The following is a 16,423-nucleotide window of genomic DNA, read 5'->3' on the forward strand; positions in this document are numbered from 1 at the left end:
GAAATAACGTTCCATTAACGTTCCATTAACGTTACAGTAAAGTGTTCTCTGCCAACTTTGCGAAGACCTTCCCATAATGTTTACTGAAGTTCTGGGAATGTTCCCTGTTAGCTGGCCAGCCATTTCTGTGCCCCTCACTTGCCTTTGGAACTGATGGTTTAGTTTAGAATAGATATCTGATAGCTGATAGTTTTGACTTTGCGTGCGGACTGTGGAGAAACTCTGCAGGAATAGTGGGCGGTTGGTGCAGGTAGCTTGGGGCCTGTTTGTATCGTCTGTTTATGGGAGGACAGACAAACGGAGAATGACAAACCATGAAACGAAGAGAATCAGAAGTTTGGCGCCGCAATGAGTAGTTCAGATAACCAATACTTTTGTGTGAAAAGGAGCCCTTCTTTAGTTAATACATTATTATGGTGGTCTTTCAGTTCTTTGGGGCTTTTCGTGGGTAAGGCCTGGTTTTATTAACCCCGACTATGTTCTTCTCCTTCCGCTCCACGCCATCTCTCCTGCGACTGGTTCTTCCCCTCTGCTTCTCCGTCCGTCTGTGCGTCTGCCTGCCTGCCAACCTGCCTCTTTGTCTGTGTGCCTAACCTCTCCTCCCTGTGACTCTGTTCGGCACAAACCCTCCTATTTTCCTGCAGACCACCACCAGGCGCACCAAGGTGAGCTCCATATCCAGCATAGGGGATTATTTTGGGGGAAGGTGGGATCCGGCCCAGTGACACATGCTTTATTTGCCTGATCTTTGGTCACAGATTGCGATACTGTGATTCAAGGCAACTTCTTTGTTTTGTTCATAATTGCGCATTGTCATCCCATTGTTATTTCCATAAATGATGAATAAACACATGGTGGTCATCACATGGTGGTCATCACATGGTAACATATCCTGCAAATGTGTGTACATGTCTGAATTTTTAAACACATCCAGTGTTACTTACTAAGGGAAAACTATAGGTAAGGTTATTGAGGGCAACTATTCTGACTGTTCAGTCAATTAAGGAAATTACACTAATGAAGTCAGGGAATATGTTCAAATAAAACAAGGCACCAGACAATAAATTTGAAACTGCTGCTGTACTGATATATTTCTAGCGTCTAGAGAGCGGAATGCAGTGCTGTGCGTAACCATGTGGTTAATGGATCACGATGTATGATTCGGCTGGAGCAGAAGTTATCGATCACAGATGCCTGTAAATACCGCAGCAAAAGCTGATGGGCACCTCCGTTCTGGGCACACTGCAGTCAGACGCAGATCTGCAGTGCATTTCCCGAATACTCCCACTAGCTACTTGTATATGAATGAGTATTATATTTATATAGCACTTTTAAAGACACCCAAAGCAATTTACAGAACCAACGCTGAGCCACTTCAACCACCAGTACTGTGTAGCCCCCACCTGGATGATGCAACAGCAGCCATTCTGCGCCAGTACGCTCACCACACAATAGCTAAGGTGGTGAAGGGGCAGGAGAGAATTCACCAATTAGATATAGAAGATGAACAGGAGGCCAGTTTTGAAGGGCCACAGTGGGCAATCTTAGTCAGGACATCAAAGTACCACTCTATCTGGACCTCGGCTTTACATCTCATCTGAAGGACGGCACTGATTTTGACAGTACAGTGTCCCCGTCACTGCAATGGGGCACTGGGATCCACACTGACCACAGGATGGGCTAACCTGTTGGCCACACCAGCAGCTCTTCCAGCAGCAACCCAGCTTTCCTAGTTGGTCTCCCATCCAAGTACTGGCCAGGCCCAAACCTGCTTCAGATGGATCACCTAGTCTGCACTGCAGATGGTATGGCTGCTGATATATGGCTCCAGCTTTTGGGAAACGTACCCCTGTTCATTAAGCCCATGTGCAGAGCTTCAGCAGTGACCCAGACAGAAAGCCATGTCACGTGATTTTTAGACGTTCAGGATGTCTGCACACTCACTCATTAAGCTGTGGCCGCAGTGGGAAAGGGGACACTTCTAATGACATGCAGCATGAACCTTTATAAACACTCGTTCTCACAGCTGGAGGTGGGGTGACTACAGTTCTTCTTAACTGCCCATTTCTACCTCCAAACCCTTAGCAGGGACACTGGTTCTACTGTAAAACCTTTATCTGTTACATTGTAGCACCACAATTGGTGTAAGATAAAGGACATTGTGAACTTGAAGGATGTCTCGTGTTAGTCAAGGTTTGTATTGTGTAGGTTTAGATGTTTCACAAGTAATAGTTTTAATGACGCTAATTTTACTGGGTGTTGTGCCTGCCTTGGTTAATGCTGTAGGATTAGAGGTTTAGTCACCAACATATGTAGCGCTGGAGCTTCTCTCCCTGCAGGTGTGTTGCCGTCTACTTTAAATTTAGCATTTCCTGTGAATATTTAACACTGAATGAAATGTGAGGATTTGTTGCTTTTTGATGAGGAGTTTGTTTCATATGGGCTTTGTTGCAGGCAGGATATATGGGATACTGTGAAGCAGTGCTTGTCAGCCATGTTTGGGGTGTATGTTCACATGAATAATCCCTCGCAGCAGCCCAGCCGGCCCACTGGCTCCACGGCCTCCAAGGCGGGCCCCTCGGGGTCGGCCTCCGCCTCTGCTGGGGAAATGAGCAGCAGCGAGCCCAGCACCCCCGCTCAAACTCCTCTGGCAGCACCTGTCATCCCATCACCCAGCGGCAACCTGCTGTCACCCGGGGCCCCACCTGTACCTGTCCCCAGCAAGGTAAGCCATGCCCCACCCAGTCCGCAGCAAGGTAAGCCATGCCCCACCCAGTCCGCAGCAAGGTAAGGCATGCCCCGCCCAGTCCGCAGCAAGGTAAGGCATGCCTCGCCCAGTCCGCAGCAAGGTAAGGCATGCCCCGCCCAGTCCGCAGCAAGGTAAGGCATGCCCCGCCCAGTCCCCAGCAAGGTAAGGCATGCCCCGCCCAGACCCCAGCAAGGTAAGCCATGCCCCACCCAGTCCGCAGCAAGGTAAGCCATGCCCCGCCCAGTCCGCAGCAAGGTAAGGCATGCCCCGCCCAGTCCCCAGCAAGGTAAGCCATGCCCCACCCAGTCCGCAGCAAGGTAAGCCATGCCCCGCCCAGACCCCAGCAAGGTAAGGCATGCCCCGCCCAGTCCCCAGCAAGGTAAGGCATGCCCCGCCCAGACCCCAGCAAGGTAAGCCATGCCCCGCCCAGTCCGCAGCAAGGTAAGGCATGCCCCGCCCAGTCCCCAGCAAGGTAAGGCATGCCCCGCCCAGTCCCCAGCAAGGTAAGCCATGCCCCACCCAGTCCCCAGCTAGGTAAGGCATGCCCTAACCTGCTATCACCTGCCATACCCCGCCCCCCCCCCCCCCGCCAGTATCTTTTCAGAGCAACTACTCCATGCTGTAAATTGTTGCCTGCTTTAGCCCAGTTTAAACGTAAATGTAACTGGTTGGAAATGGGTTTAACCAGTGGCCACCATCTCTTTTTCTCTCAGGGCCAAATTCCATCAGCAACACAAAGCCAAGGTCTGCTGAGTCCTATGGTTATGGCCATACTTTAGGCTAACTGCCAAGTAACTTGGCATCCATACTGCAAACAGTATAGCAGGTTTGATCATGGTTTGCATGGTGTCTGGTGCTGCGCTGTGTTAAGATCCCCCCATTTTACCTTCTCCTTCTGAGTCAGGGTGAAGGGGCATGGTTCAGAACTAAGAGGAGAGGACTGAGATAGAAGAATGGCAATGACATCTCACAATGCTGTGGGCACCACTTTACAATAAGGCTCCCTTTTGCCTTGTAAATGGTAGTAACTCATTAATAAAAAGAAAACTGTTATAACTTGTTTAAAATTGTCTTAATAATTTACAGTGTTACAACCTAATTAATAACCAGATAATACACCATTCATAACCCTTTATATGGGTAGCCTTACTGTAAAGTGGCACCATGCTTTTGTTGCCCCTTCCTTTTTTCTCCTCTCCTTCCCTTGCCTCTCTCGCTTTTACCATCTCCCTCCCTTCCTCTCCCAGGAGGAGGAGGCACTCAGGGCTCAGGTGAAGGACCTGGAGGAGAAGCTGGAGACCCTGCGTATGAAGCGCAATGAGGACAAGGCTAAGCTGAAGGAGCTGGAGAAGTACAAGATCCAGCTGGAGCAGCTGCAGGAGTGGAAGAGCAAGATGCAGGAGCAGCAGGCCGAGCTGCAGAAGCAGCTTAAGGAGGCCAGAAAGGTAGCGGGCTCCGCGTCACCTCCTGCGCGTCACCTCCTGCCTCCCTCGGGCTTCCTCAGCCGTGCTCCTCAGAGCTCTGCAGAAACCCACATGATTAGACACCATTTCTAACAGTGTTTTCTTTTCTGTTTTTATTACTTCCTATTTCTAGAAATAAAAATAATTTTCTAATTACTTGCCTGTAATGGGTTCGCGGCCCATCCTGGGTTGTTCCCTGCCTTGCACCCATAGGGATAGACTCCAGACCCCTCGCAACCCTGAATATGACGAGCAGTTTCAGAAAATGGATGGATGGATGGATGCAATTGTACATGCATTCCCAGTTTACCAACTGAAAAGACATGTTTATGTTTATGTGTGGTTAGCATATTTTAAATGAATCGGGGACATATGTAGCAGACCTTGGAAGCTGGGCTCACAGACGTAAACTTCTGCTGTCATATTCCCAAGCAAAGTCTTAAGTCTGATTTCCTCAACCTGTATACTGTAGCTCAGCCTGTATAAATGAATGAAAGTGTGAAGCTCCGTAATTATAACCGTGGCATTATTTTTTGCACATAAAGCCTCTTTTCCGAGAGCTTGATTGGAATATATCTCTAATTAAGCTACTATCAAGCCTTTAGATTTTCCTGGTGACGTTTCATATATAAGCAGAAGCATAGAAACGTAAAGACTGATTGTAGGTCAAGGCTAACATATTAAGTAAGGTATACCTACCTAACTTTAAATTTCAGTGTGCTGTAGTGTCTCACCAAAGCCTTGCTCAGTAATGTCTGTCCCACGTAGACACGTTGAGTGGCAGAAGAAAGGTGACAAGGTCACTTTCTGACACTAACTGGATTACATTAGTTAATAAGTAAATTTACATTAGAATACTGCATTAAGTGATAACTCAACAAAATGCAACTAATTTTCACTGTATCTATCTCTACCATGCAAAAGGAAAATGACACACGAATGCGAAACACCACATTTCTTTAATTTTGCATAATTACACTTTGTTTCTTCGCATGGACTTCGCTCATTTACCGTAGCGTTTTAATCCTGGCCGGTTCTCCTTTAACGATACGTGTTTTCATACCATTATACTGGAGCCCATATTCTCATGAAACCTAAACTGAGTGTCCTGACATGGGTGTGTGTGGTGCTGGTTCTTAATGAACGTCCTGTAAACTTGGCCCATGCAGATGTTCAAGCAGCAAACCTAGAAAATTAACAAGGAGTCAATCAATTAGTCAATCAATTAAAGACGCCTTATCCAAGTCCTCATTTTAGATTTTAGTAAATTACCAAGCAATACTTGCCAAAAAGAGGGACGCAGACGTATACCAAGCAAGGAGAAAAAACTTACAAAATAACATTCATCCATCCATTTTCTGTAACTGCTTGGCCAATTCAGGGTTGCGGAGTGGGAGTCCAAGGCAGGGAACAGCCCAGGATGGGGCACCAACCCTTCTCAGTATACAATAACACAGTATCAATACAAATGATAAAGCATTATGTAATATATCAATTTTTCATCCATCTTCATCACTTTTCCTGTTTAGGGTGAGTATTCCGAAGGGGCCAGAGACCTTCTTTTTTGGGGGTCAGTTTTTAGCTTGCTGTGGGGTTTCTCAAGCTAGCTGGGAGATTTACTTCCTCCAGCATGTGTTGGGTCTTACGTTGGGCCCAAAAGTGATATTACACTTCTTTCACAATATTGATATTTATCATAATATTCAAAAATTTATATGCAGATTCTGATTATGATGATGACCAATTCTTTTACTAATAGTTATTTAGCATGTAATAGGTATAACACACGTTGATGTCTTTTGTGTAAAAATACTACATTTTAATTGTTAATTATGCAAGATAAGTGTTTAGGCTATACCATGACACTCAAGATATTCAGCATGATATCAATGTTCATAATGACAGTACGATATTTTATGGATATCTCGCCCAACCCTAACTCCCAATGAGTCTGAGAGCCAGCCAGGAGACATTAGTACAAGATGCCCCAAATCAGCAAAGCTTATGTCCTTCTGATCTGAAGGAGCACCTTCAATATTTTAAGGTCCCCCCTCACCTCGTGCTGCTTCCCTGGAAGAGACTTGATTTTGGCCGCTTGTTCATGGCCATTAGTGAGGATGGAGACTTCTGTACCAGCTTAGATATCACAACACCATGGACGTCCTCAGTGCTGACAAAACGGCAGTGAACAAACCGGTTTATGCGTGAATCTCTTATCGCTTGTGAACAAGTGCCGGAGGCAGTTAAATTCCTTCAGTAAGGGCAGAGTCTCCCCCTTCACTTGAGAGAAACACACTTTTTTGGTAGAATACCATTGATTCGGATTTGGGCGTGCTGACTCTCACTGCTTCTGAGTCGCTGGACCCACCATTCCTAGCATCAAACATCACACCACATTCACCATCCCTTAGATCACACATCTTAGCCATTCTAATGCCTAACCACACAGCATCTGAACATGGTGAGTGAATTGTACATTACATTTAATGCTGGACATTATGGTTCCCGGACTGATGGCTGGATGTCCTCCCTTCTCCCACTTCAGGAGGCGAAAGAGGCCCTAGAGGCTAAGGACCGCTACATGGAGGAAATGGCCGACACGGCAGATGCCATCGAGATGGCCACGCTGGACAAGGAGATGGCGGAGGAGCGGGCGGAGTCACTGCAGCAGGAGGTGGACTCCCTGAAGGAGAAGGTGGAGGAGCTCACCATGGACCTTGAAATTCTCAAGCATGAGATAGAGGAGAAAGGTGAGTGTTTTTCTCTATGGGCTCCCATCAGTGGGACCCGCTAAATATGGTGCCAAGGTGCAGTTTATCATAACAAATCTCTCACTGAAGCATTTTAATCAACATGCAAAGTAACCATTCAACCCTGTTTAATTTATTCTGTCTTCTTGAAGTTTGTGATCATACTGTAAAGTCTCAGACTATAGAGAGACAGCAAGGTTATTGTTAAATAGAATGTCAGCCATTATATCAAGTTCTGTTTTTTCACTTGTCTATGTAGTGTTTCAGCATGTTTAGATGGATGGATTGATGGACGAATGGATGGATAGATAAAGTGATGATGGATAGTGATCAATGGATAGTAAATAACCAAGTTATTTGATTGAGTCAGCGATTTGATTGAGCGATTGACTTTTTAATTGATTATCACACGATAATGCATATGATAGCTGAGATTCTGACGTAACGCTGTGCGCCCCATAGGCTCCGATGGAGCAGCGTCCAGCTACCATGTGAAGCAGCTGGAGGAGCAGAACGGCAGACTGAAGGAGGCTTTGGTCAGGTGAACAGGCAGCTCCGTGCTCTTGCCCTTCTCTCTGCTGCTTCCTGGTGTTGTCCATGGGATCTGATGATTGCAACCTAGTTTGTGAAGAATTTTGCCTGCCACAGTCAAACATCTGCCTTTGTCTGGCTATGAGTTCACTATACCCCCTTGTCTACCTAACTAGAAAAAGTGCAAACCCTGATGTATGCATATGTGCAAGGTGTATATGCAGAGGAACTGGGTAATCATAGTGCTGTCATTGTGCCATATATAGGATGCGAGATCTGTCAGCTTCAGAAAAACAGGAGCATGTGAAGCTACAGAAGCAGATGGAGAAGAAGAACTCTGAGCTGGAGACGCTACGGCAGCAGAGAGAGAAGCTGCTAGAGGAGATGAAGCAGGCTGAGAAGACCATTGATGAGCTGAAGGAACAGGTTCGATCCGCAAGGCTCATGTTGAAAAGTCTAGCCTTTATATTTAATGGACAATTGTCTTAAAATTTCTCAGAGCAGTTGTGCATTTTCAATATAATATATATTTTATGTATTCATATAATTCATTAGACACATACATTCCAATTCAGTTCCAATTAAATTTTTTCAGTCTCTTAGACCTTTTGACAGCATGTTACCCATCCATATGATACTGAAGCATGTGTTATATGACGTTAACATTCCTGCTGAACTTGGAGTTAATTTGAAAGTTGAATGTGAATATGGGGTAATACATGACAAAATTTATGTATCACGTTCTATACATGGTGGGAATTCAAGGTGCTTTACAGAGAAAAAGAAGAAAAGCAGGGGAAAGTAATAGAATATAATTATGTACATTCCCATCTCTACCATTGAGGACACCAAGGTAAAGTCCTCAGTAACCACAGCCCATTACAGGCACACCTAGGAACACTTTTCACCTTGGAATTTTAGAAATCCTTGCTGCAGCCCTGATTGTGTAATATAGAAAAGTTATTAAATATAGCAGAAATATAGCAAAGAGTAAAAAGGTGCAGTTCGGTACCTGAATTAATCAGTATTTAGGGAGACTGAGCGCTGCTGGGGTGTGAATTGGATGAATAGTAAATCAGGGGTGGACTCCCTGAATGTCACCTTCTTGTGCTCTCGCTACAATTACACTGTGACTTCCTGTTGATTGCTTTTGCCGTCCTCTACAGTGAAATGTATACTACACTGTCACAGAAAGCAGAAGGAGCTTTTTGACTTGTAAAAACATAACAAAGAATAAATAAATTTCATTAGTAAAAATGTACATGCAAGTTGTACCATGGATGACGCTCACTTTCTGAGTCAAAGGTTTTAAACTGGGTTTGCCAGACTGGCCCTTTGAGGGGTTTTTGACAACCGGTCTTAGCGTTCATTATGCGGTCATTGGAACAGGTCGACGCCGCCTTGGGGGCGGAGGAGATGGTGGAGACCTTGACAGAGAGGAACTTGGACCTGGAGGAGAAAGTGCGGGAGCTACGGGAGACGGTCACTGACTTGGTGAGTGGATTACCCTCCTCCCCTTCATTATTTTGCTCAGAAACTTCATTAGACGCATTGTGTAATAACACCGCATTTTGTAATAACTCAACAAAGTGTCAATGAAGACATACATTTTGGATGTTTATTACATGATGCACAGTATTACATTTTCATCATTAAAAAGTGCCACTCTTGCATTTTGTAATAACCGCCACAATATGTAATATTTTATTACAAAATGCAGGGAAATTTATTGCATACTGCATTCAAGCTATTACAAAATGTGATAGAGTATAGCAAAATGTGGGTGCTGTTATATGATTAAGTGAAATATAATTGCATTTTGTTGAGTTATTACTTAACGCAGTATTCTAGCATAATTAGTACATATGTTGCATATGTGTTGTTACATGGATGTATTGATGTTGCTGGCAGTAGGTGGCTGGATAATGAATGAATGGATGGAGCAAATATACTTTGAAGAAGGAAACTATTAGAAATTGCTTTAAATAACTGAGTTTTATAGCTGTTTTTGGTTGGATTAGAACGGGGCAAAACCTACTGGTGACTGAAAACACACCAATAATTATAGTCCTTTTTTCAGACTTTCTCCCTCCATCACTAAATTCCGTCACGATGCAGCATCTGCTCTCGGGTTCGCCCTGCCCCCCCAGTGGCTGAGCCGCATCTCCTCTCTGTTTTACAGGAGGCCATTAATGAGATGAACGACGAGCTGCAGGAAAACGCGCGGGAGACGGAGCTGGAGCTGCGGGAGCAGCTGGACCTGGGTGTGGCGCAGGTGCGGGAGGCAGAAAAGAGAGTGGAGGCGGCCCAGGAGACTGTTGCGGACTTCCAGCAGACCATACAGAAGTACCGGGAGCTAACCGCGCACCTGCAGGTGTGTTCCACATGGGGGCGTCCGAGAGGCATAGCAGATTCAGGGGGCCAGGACTTCATAGGCATTATACCTGCACTGTACAAAGGGATTAGGCCATCAAAGAAAATGTTTAAAACTGTTTATCTGGGTAGTAAGTATATACGCCCTCTTTTTGTTTAGCGACCAAGTTCTGGTCCAATGATTGGGGTACGTTTCCCAAAAGCATAGTTGCTAAAAACATTAGCAACTTATATAGTTGGAACCATGCAACTAAACAGTTCTAACTATGTAATTTGTAACAGGAGCTTTTAGGAAACATACCCCAGGTCGGTAAGCGGAATGGTTACTTAGTGAAAACAGGGTGTAGGTGTGACCGTAACTGTGCTCTGGGGTGTGAAGATCGCTGGCTGCTGCTGTCTCATATAGATATGTCGTACAGTTATGTCAGTGTCACTCTCACTCTGTTGTGCATTGTTTTTGGGGCTGCAAAATTTGATTGTAAAAGCGTGCATTGTTTGTAAATGTACATTTTTTTTATTACACTCATATTAGCAAATTGTTGCTAACTGAGGTAATTGCTAAATGAGGAGAGGGTGTATTAAGGCACAATTTAATACTAGAATATATGCAAATTAAGAGTAACACAATAAAAACTAACAACAATTTCTTCTGTTCTGCAATGAGTTACTGATACCGTGTTGGATGGCTAGATGAACGCCGCTTCATTCCCTAACTCTCCTCAGGGGCACCTCAGACATTCCATGTATCCATTACATTTCACCACCAGCTGAATTCATTAATTAATTAAATTAGTTAAATAACTTGAGGTACGGATTACCCAAAGATGGAGTGTTAGTTGCCGATGGCTGTATGGATGGTCGCTGCAAATGCTGGGGTGATGGTAGGAGAGGGTATGAAAGCTAACGCAGTCTGACAGACATATCATCATAGTTTTACACCAAACACGAAGATTCATAAAACATACTTAAAAAATATTTTATACGAAATCCATTTATAGCATTTCAAATTAATTTAGTTCGTATATTAGACCTGCCTCGAGATTACTTAATGTTACAACCATTGTAAGTAATTTACCAATTTGCTGTGTTTTTATGTCATTTAAATAAGTCCTGTTTTGTTCTGGAGCTGCACTGAAGTGCAGCTGAGTAGGTTATGAACTGTTCTTCTTGTCAGTCCAATGAAAAGCCGCGTGATGACTCACTTCGTCTAATCCTCCTCCACCTCCTTTGCTCCTGCACTTCTGCAGGAGGTAAACAGGGAGCTGATGAGCCAGCAGGAGGCCTCAGTGGAGCAGCAGCAGCAGCCGCCCGTCGAGATGTTTGATTTCAAGATCAAGTTTGCAGAAACCAAGGCCTATGCGAAGGTGAACCTGCCCCGCCCCGTAAATGTGGCCAGTACTGACAGCAACTCAAGATCATGTTATTTGCATAGCAACACAGTCTACAGTCGACATCAGTCACTCACAAACTTTTTACACCTCATAAATATCTTTTCGCCCACCACCATTATGACCAATGTCATTAAAGAAGATACTTGCATGTACCACTAGAGGGAGCTCGCATACCACCAGTGGGACACATAGAACCACTGGTCTGTATCTCAGGAATGTTGGGCATTTATGAATTTTGTCTTGCAATTTATATTAGATGGCAGTAAGTATCTGATTAGCTGCCTTTGTGTTTATTTATGTATTGGATTTACTGAGCAAGGACAAAAGATAATGTTACATGTGAAAACAATGCAACTGTTGTTTTGTACGGAGGTTTTCTAGCCGAAGGCTAATTTGCAAACCTAGTCCTTGGTTGGACTTTTAAGAACAGACAATAACAGCAATTATCGAGTCAGACACACACACACACTCATACACACACACATTCAAGAAATTAGTATGAATGAAGTAATATAACTAATATGAAACATCAGTGTTGACAGATTTGTGTCGCCTCGGTTATGGTAGGCTATCGAAATGGAGCTTAGGAAGATGGAGGTGATCCAGGCCAGCAGACAGGTGTCCCTGCTCACCTCCTTCATGCCGGATTCCTTCCTGCGGCATGGCGGAGACCACGACTGCATCCTCGTCCTGCTGCTCATCCCGCGGCTCATCTGCAAGGTGAGGCATCGGCGTCGGACCGAAGACGAGGCCCCGTCACAGTTTTGTCACTTCGTAGCCGCTGCGTGTCGTCGCCCCAGTTCCCAGAGTGGCAGCTTTGTGCGCCTGTATGTCTGCGCAGGCGGAGCTGATCAGCAAGCAGGCGCAGGAGAAGTTTAACCTGAACGAGAACTGTGTGGCTCGCGCCGGGATGCGTGGCGCAGTGGGGGAGCAGCTGAGCTTCGCCGCCGGCCTGGTCTACTCCCTCAGCCTGCTGCAGGCCACCTTGCACAAATACGAGCAGTACGTCCTTTCGGTCTCCTGTGCGGCATGTCGACATGCAGGCCTGGCATTAGTTTTGTACGCGACACCCCTGACCTTCCGGCCCTGTGGGAGTTTCCACCCTCGGCTTCTCGCTGCACCCAGGCATGAGTCTAACGCAGTGTGCTGGCGTGTGCCTCTCTCAGAGCTCTGAACCAGTGCAGCGTGGAGGTGTATAAGAAGGTGGGCATGCTGTACCCGGAGATGAGCGTTCATGAGCGCAGCCTGGATTTTCTCATCGACCTGCTGCACAAAGACCAGCTGGACGAGACGGTGAATGTGGAGCCTCTGACCAAGGCCATCAAGTACTACCAGGTATGGAATGAATCGCAAGGAATAATGCTGCATTATCATGAACCTACACATGAAGTGGCTTGAGAAATCAAGCTTCATGGCACTTGCTGGATGGGATGACCATGCAGTAGGAGAATACAGTGGAAACTCGGTTCTCAAACTTAATCCATTCCAGAAGGCTGTTCTAGAACTGATTTGGTTGAAAACCGAATCAGTTTTTCCCATGAGAAATAATGTAAATTGGATTAATCCATTCCAGACCCCCAAATGACTGCCTGTATAAACCTGTATAAATACTTTCATAATGTTAAACTTTAACTTTAAAACCACAAAGGCATGAAATAAATGAAGAATTATTTCGCCTTTCTGTAGCGAGATCAGACATGAGATCAAAGCACCTCTGTCATACTTTTTTTTTTAAAACTCTATCATGATTCTCACAACCTTCCTCTTTGGTTTGCTGCTACCACTAACCTTCTTAGGACCCATGGTGTCCTACGTAAAAACAAAGTAAGTGCAACAAAAGCAAAAAAAATAAAACATGAGAATATTCACAGCACAAGAGGTTATTGTCAGAACCTGGTAATCGTAATTTGACCTAGTGAAATTTATAGATGGCACCAGATAATCTCACAAACCAGGACTGCCAAAGTATAATTTTTCTTCCCCATGACTACCTCTGGTAACCTGAGTATTGACTCAAAACACATTAAAATATTTAACCAGGTTAACAAGAAAAAATGTTTTAGCATACAGAGAACATTCAGATGCATAAACATATATAAATATATAAATGCATATTTAGCTGTTTTCTGTAGCCTTTCCTATATAAGTAATTTTAACGGTGGGCGTTTGAAAATTTCCATTTTAGAAATTAGGGTCTGTAACAGATCCATCCTTTTATCACTTCCATTCTCATTTTCTACCATAGGTGGAGTGTGCGTTATACAGCGTTACACAGTGGTCTGGGGCGATGCTGGACTGCAGTTTGTGGCGAAAGAGCTCGTTCAGGTTCTTTCTGTGTTCATTATAAAGTTGGTTACCATTTTGCCGGCTCTTGTCTCGCCCTGCAGCACCTGTACAGCATCCATCTGGCAGAGCAGGCAGAGGACTGCACCATGCAGCTGGCCGACCACATCCGGGTAGCTACTGTCGCCGCCGCCTTCACATTTACCTGCTGTCATTACATCTCACACCACACTGTGTCGCTGTTTCGTTCACCTTTTTCACAGTCAAGACACTGCAGTTTGGAGATTTCACATGCAATGAGTATAAATCCAGACCAGGATTTTGTTTCAACCAACCAGTTGAGTACTCTACGACTGTGACTCTTTATACTCAACTGCTTGGTTGAAACAAAATCTTGGTCTGGATTTGTACCCTACACCTGAAATCTCCACCTATGATACCAAGCTAACAATTTTTTCTACAAGGAATGTTTACGAAACGTTAAGGAATGGAAACATTCTAGATGTTCCCAGAACATTATCCCACTACTACTACAGATAAGAATAATAACATATCAACAGAATAAAAGGTACTGCAGCTTCACACTTTTGAGCTGAAGGATTCAAGGCTGGACGGTGTATTCCCGATATACTGTACACTTACAGAACTTTTATAAAAAATAAAAGTTTATTATCAAACAATATTTTTCAACATTATGTTAAAATAATGTTCCGGTAATAATGTTACGATGTTAATATTGACAAAACCTTTGTTACAATGTAAAATGTGGAGATAACGTTCCATTAACGTTACAATAAGAAGATTCTCTACCAGCTTTGAAAAGGCATTTAAATAATGTCAGCTAAAGGTATGGATCACTGTTTAGCTGGCTATGTACATTATGATACATATGTGGATTTTTTCAAGTTGCATGGGTATCAGCGCGGCGTTTATGGGTCTCGTTTGTTTGGGCAGTTTACCCAGAGTGCCTTGGACTGCATGGCTGTGGAGGTGGGCCGCCTGCGTGCTTACCTTCAGCCTGGCCAGGATGGCACCGACCTGGCCGTCCTGCTCAAGGACCTGGAAACCTCTTGTAGCGACATTCGCCAGTTCTGCAAAAAGATCCGTCGCAGGATGCCTGGCACCGATGCCCCGGGTATCCCAGCAGCCCTCGCTTTTGGCCAGCAGGTGGGTTCAGGTCTGGTTCAGGAGCGTGACTAGAGATTTATAAAAAGGGCACCTAAGGCTCTACTAGGGCGTCTGGTTTTAATGAAAATGAACGAGAGCACACTATGTCAACTAATTAGTGTACGAACTGCACCCACAAAGGCTTCTCTCACTTTCTTATTTAGACACAGGTGTAAGTGGCATCTTTAATGCAGTTAAATGAACATAGATTGTTTAACTATAGCTTATGGTTAAATAGAGAAATAATACAAATGAAGTTCTCCTGTGTTGGGGTGACTGCTCTGTCTTATCTACGGCTCCATGTGAACATTCCTGGTATTTCTCTCAGATTATATAACTTATGGTACACCATACAGACCTGTTTTGAGAGCTACTGTACACTCTCCGGAGGCACTTGCGACGTGAATTATCGGCGATTTGTTTGTAGTTAATTTCATCCATCTTTTATGTCCCTTGTCCAGTACAGAATAATCCCGTTAAGTACCAGTCTATGAGAGGTCATAGCACATCAGAAATATTTGAATCCATCAGCTAGTTTTACTACAAAATTACATGTGTCTTCAATCAGGCTAAGTTTAAAACTCTAAAGGCTGTTTATCATCATGGTGTTAAATCTATCATGGAAACTTTTACATAATATATTACCAAAAAAACAACTGAGCAGCCTAAATATTTCTTTGCAAAATAAATAAAGGTTTAATCATTAATCAAATTTCCTAATCAAAAGATAACAGGTAAAATTGGGTAATGGGCATTAGGACGTGCAGGGGAGCCATTGACCCTATATAGCAGTATTTCCCAATCCAGTCCTCGGGGATCCGCAGACGGCCCACTTTTTGCCGTCTCCCAGCTCCCAGTATCAGAGTTGAATGCGTACTGGGGTGGAGAGCAGTGCTGACTGACGCGGTGCTGCCTTATTCCAGGTGTCAGACACACTGATGGACTGCCGCAAGCAGCTGACCTGGGTGGTGGCCGTGCTGCAGGAGGTGGCAGCAGCGGGAGCCCAGATGATCGCCCCGCTCAGCGAGCAGGAGGGCCTGTCAGCCCTGAAGATGGAGGACGTGGCCTTCAAGGCGGCCGAGCAGGTGCTCCTCCGTGTGCATACTCCGCAGCCAGGAGCCAATCAGACCGACACTCAGGGCTTCCTGTAGGCGGAGCTCCGTCTTGCTCATACTCAGCTGCTCCAGAGCAGAATTCAGAAGTCCGTCAGCTTTCTGAAATGCTTCTCCCTCCAAGCAGTTGAAAGATAAAATAAAAATCCAGAGCAAATCCAGCCACCTCTGGTTCCCATCAGACATGTGTGAAGCCTTACCCTTGTTAAGCTTATAGATTTATCTAAACATGGAATGCACTGGTTCATCTCTGCTAATGGTGAGGTTGGATCTGGGCACCGTTTCGCTCTCTGAGCCCAGACCTCTGCCTCTTCTTTCGCCAGGTCTATGGCTCCCAGGGCATCAGTCCCTATGAGTGTCTACGCCAGTCCTACAGTGTTGTCATCGCCACCATGAACAAGATGGCCACTGCCATGCAGGAGGGCGAATACGACTCGGAGAAGCCTCATGGCCAGGTGAGGAGGATGGGAGGGAGGGGACAGGCTACCGATCGCACTGGCTACAAGGTGTATGTAGCTAAACTTAGCTGATGTATGTTTTTACGTTAAGGTTGAGGTTCAGTGTAAACTCTCTAGAGACACACAGTGCTCACTGAAAGTCTTGG

General features: G+C 44.9%; 1 protein-coding gene across 13 annotated transcripts in view; it reads left to right on the forward strand.

Annotated features, from left to right (window-relative positions):
• Window positions 1–16,423, forward strand: part of LOC111845764 (dynactin subunit 1-like) — a 70,701-nt gene that overhangs the window by 42,792 nt on the left and 11,486 nt on the right. For 7 of the 13 annotated variants that reach the window (XM_023815414.2, XM_072707619.1, XM_023815409.2 and 4 more), the window contains 16 exons: window positions 645–665; window positions 2,534–2,725; window positions 3,997–4,194; window positions 6,758–6,962; window positions 7,425–7,503; window positions 7,760–7,919; window positions 8,883–8,987; window positions 9,676–9,867; window positions 11,114–11,230; window positions 11,825–11,977; window positions 12,099–12,259; window positions 12,424–12,592; window positions 13,645–13,713; window positions 14,495–14,707; window positions 15,631–15,792; window positions 16,143–16,274. In XM_023815414.2, the coding sequence (XP_023671182.2) occupies window positions 645–665; window positions 2,534–2,725; window positions 3,997–4,194; window positions 6,758–6,962; window positions 7,425–7,503; window positions 7,760–7,919; window positions 8,883–8,987; window positions 9,676–9,867; window positions 11,114–11,230; window positions 11,825–11,977; window positions 12,099–12,259; window positions 12,424–12,592; window positions 13,645–13,713; window positions 14,495–14,707; window positions 15,631–15,792; window positions 16,143–16,274 (2,328 nt within the window). The remainder of the gene's footprint in view (window positions 1–644; window positions 666–2,533; window positions 2,726–3,996; window positions 4,195–6,757; window positions 6,963–7,424; window positions 7,504–7,759; window positions 7,920–8,882; window positions 8,988–9,675; window positions 9,868–11,113; window positions 11,231–11,824; window positions 11,978–12,098; window positions 12,260–12,423; window positions 12,593–13,644; window positions 13,714–14,494; window positions 14,708–15,630; window positions 15,793–16,142; window positions 16,275–16,423) is intronic. The other 6 variants (XM_023815403.2, XM_023815406.2, XM_023815408.2 and 3 more) reach the window with 3 other exon arrangements.

Source organism: Paramormyrops kingsleyae, chromosome 25, assembly GCF_048594095.1.
Source record: "Paramormyrops kingsleyae isolate MSU_618 chromosome 25, PKINGS_0.4, whole genome shotgun sequence".
NCBI lineage: Eukaryota > Metazoa > Chordata > Actinopteri > Osteoglossiformes > Mormyridae > Paramormyrops > Paramormyrops kingsleyae.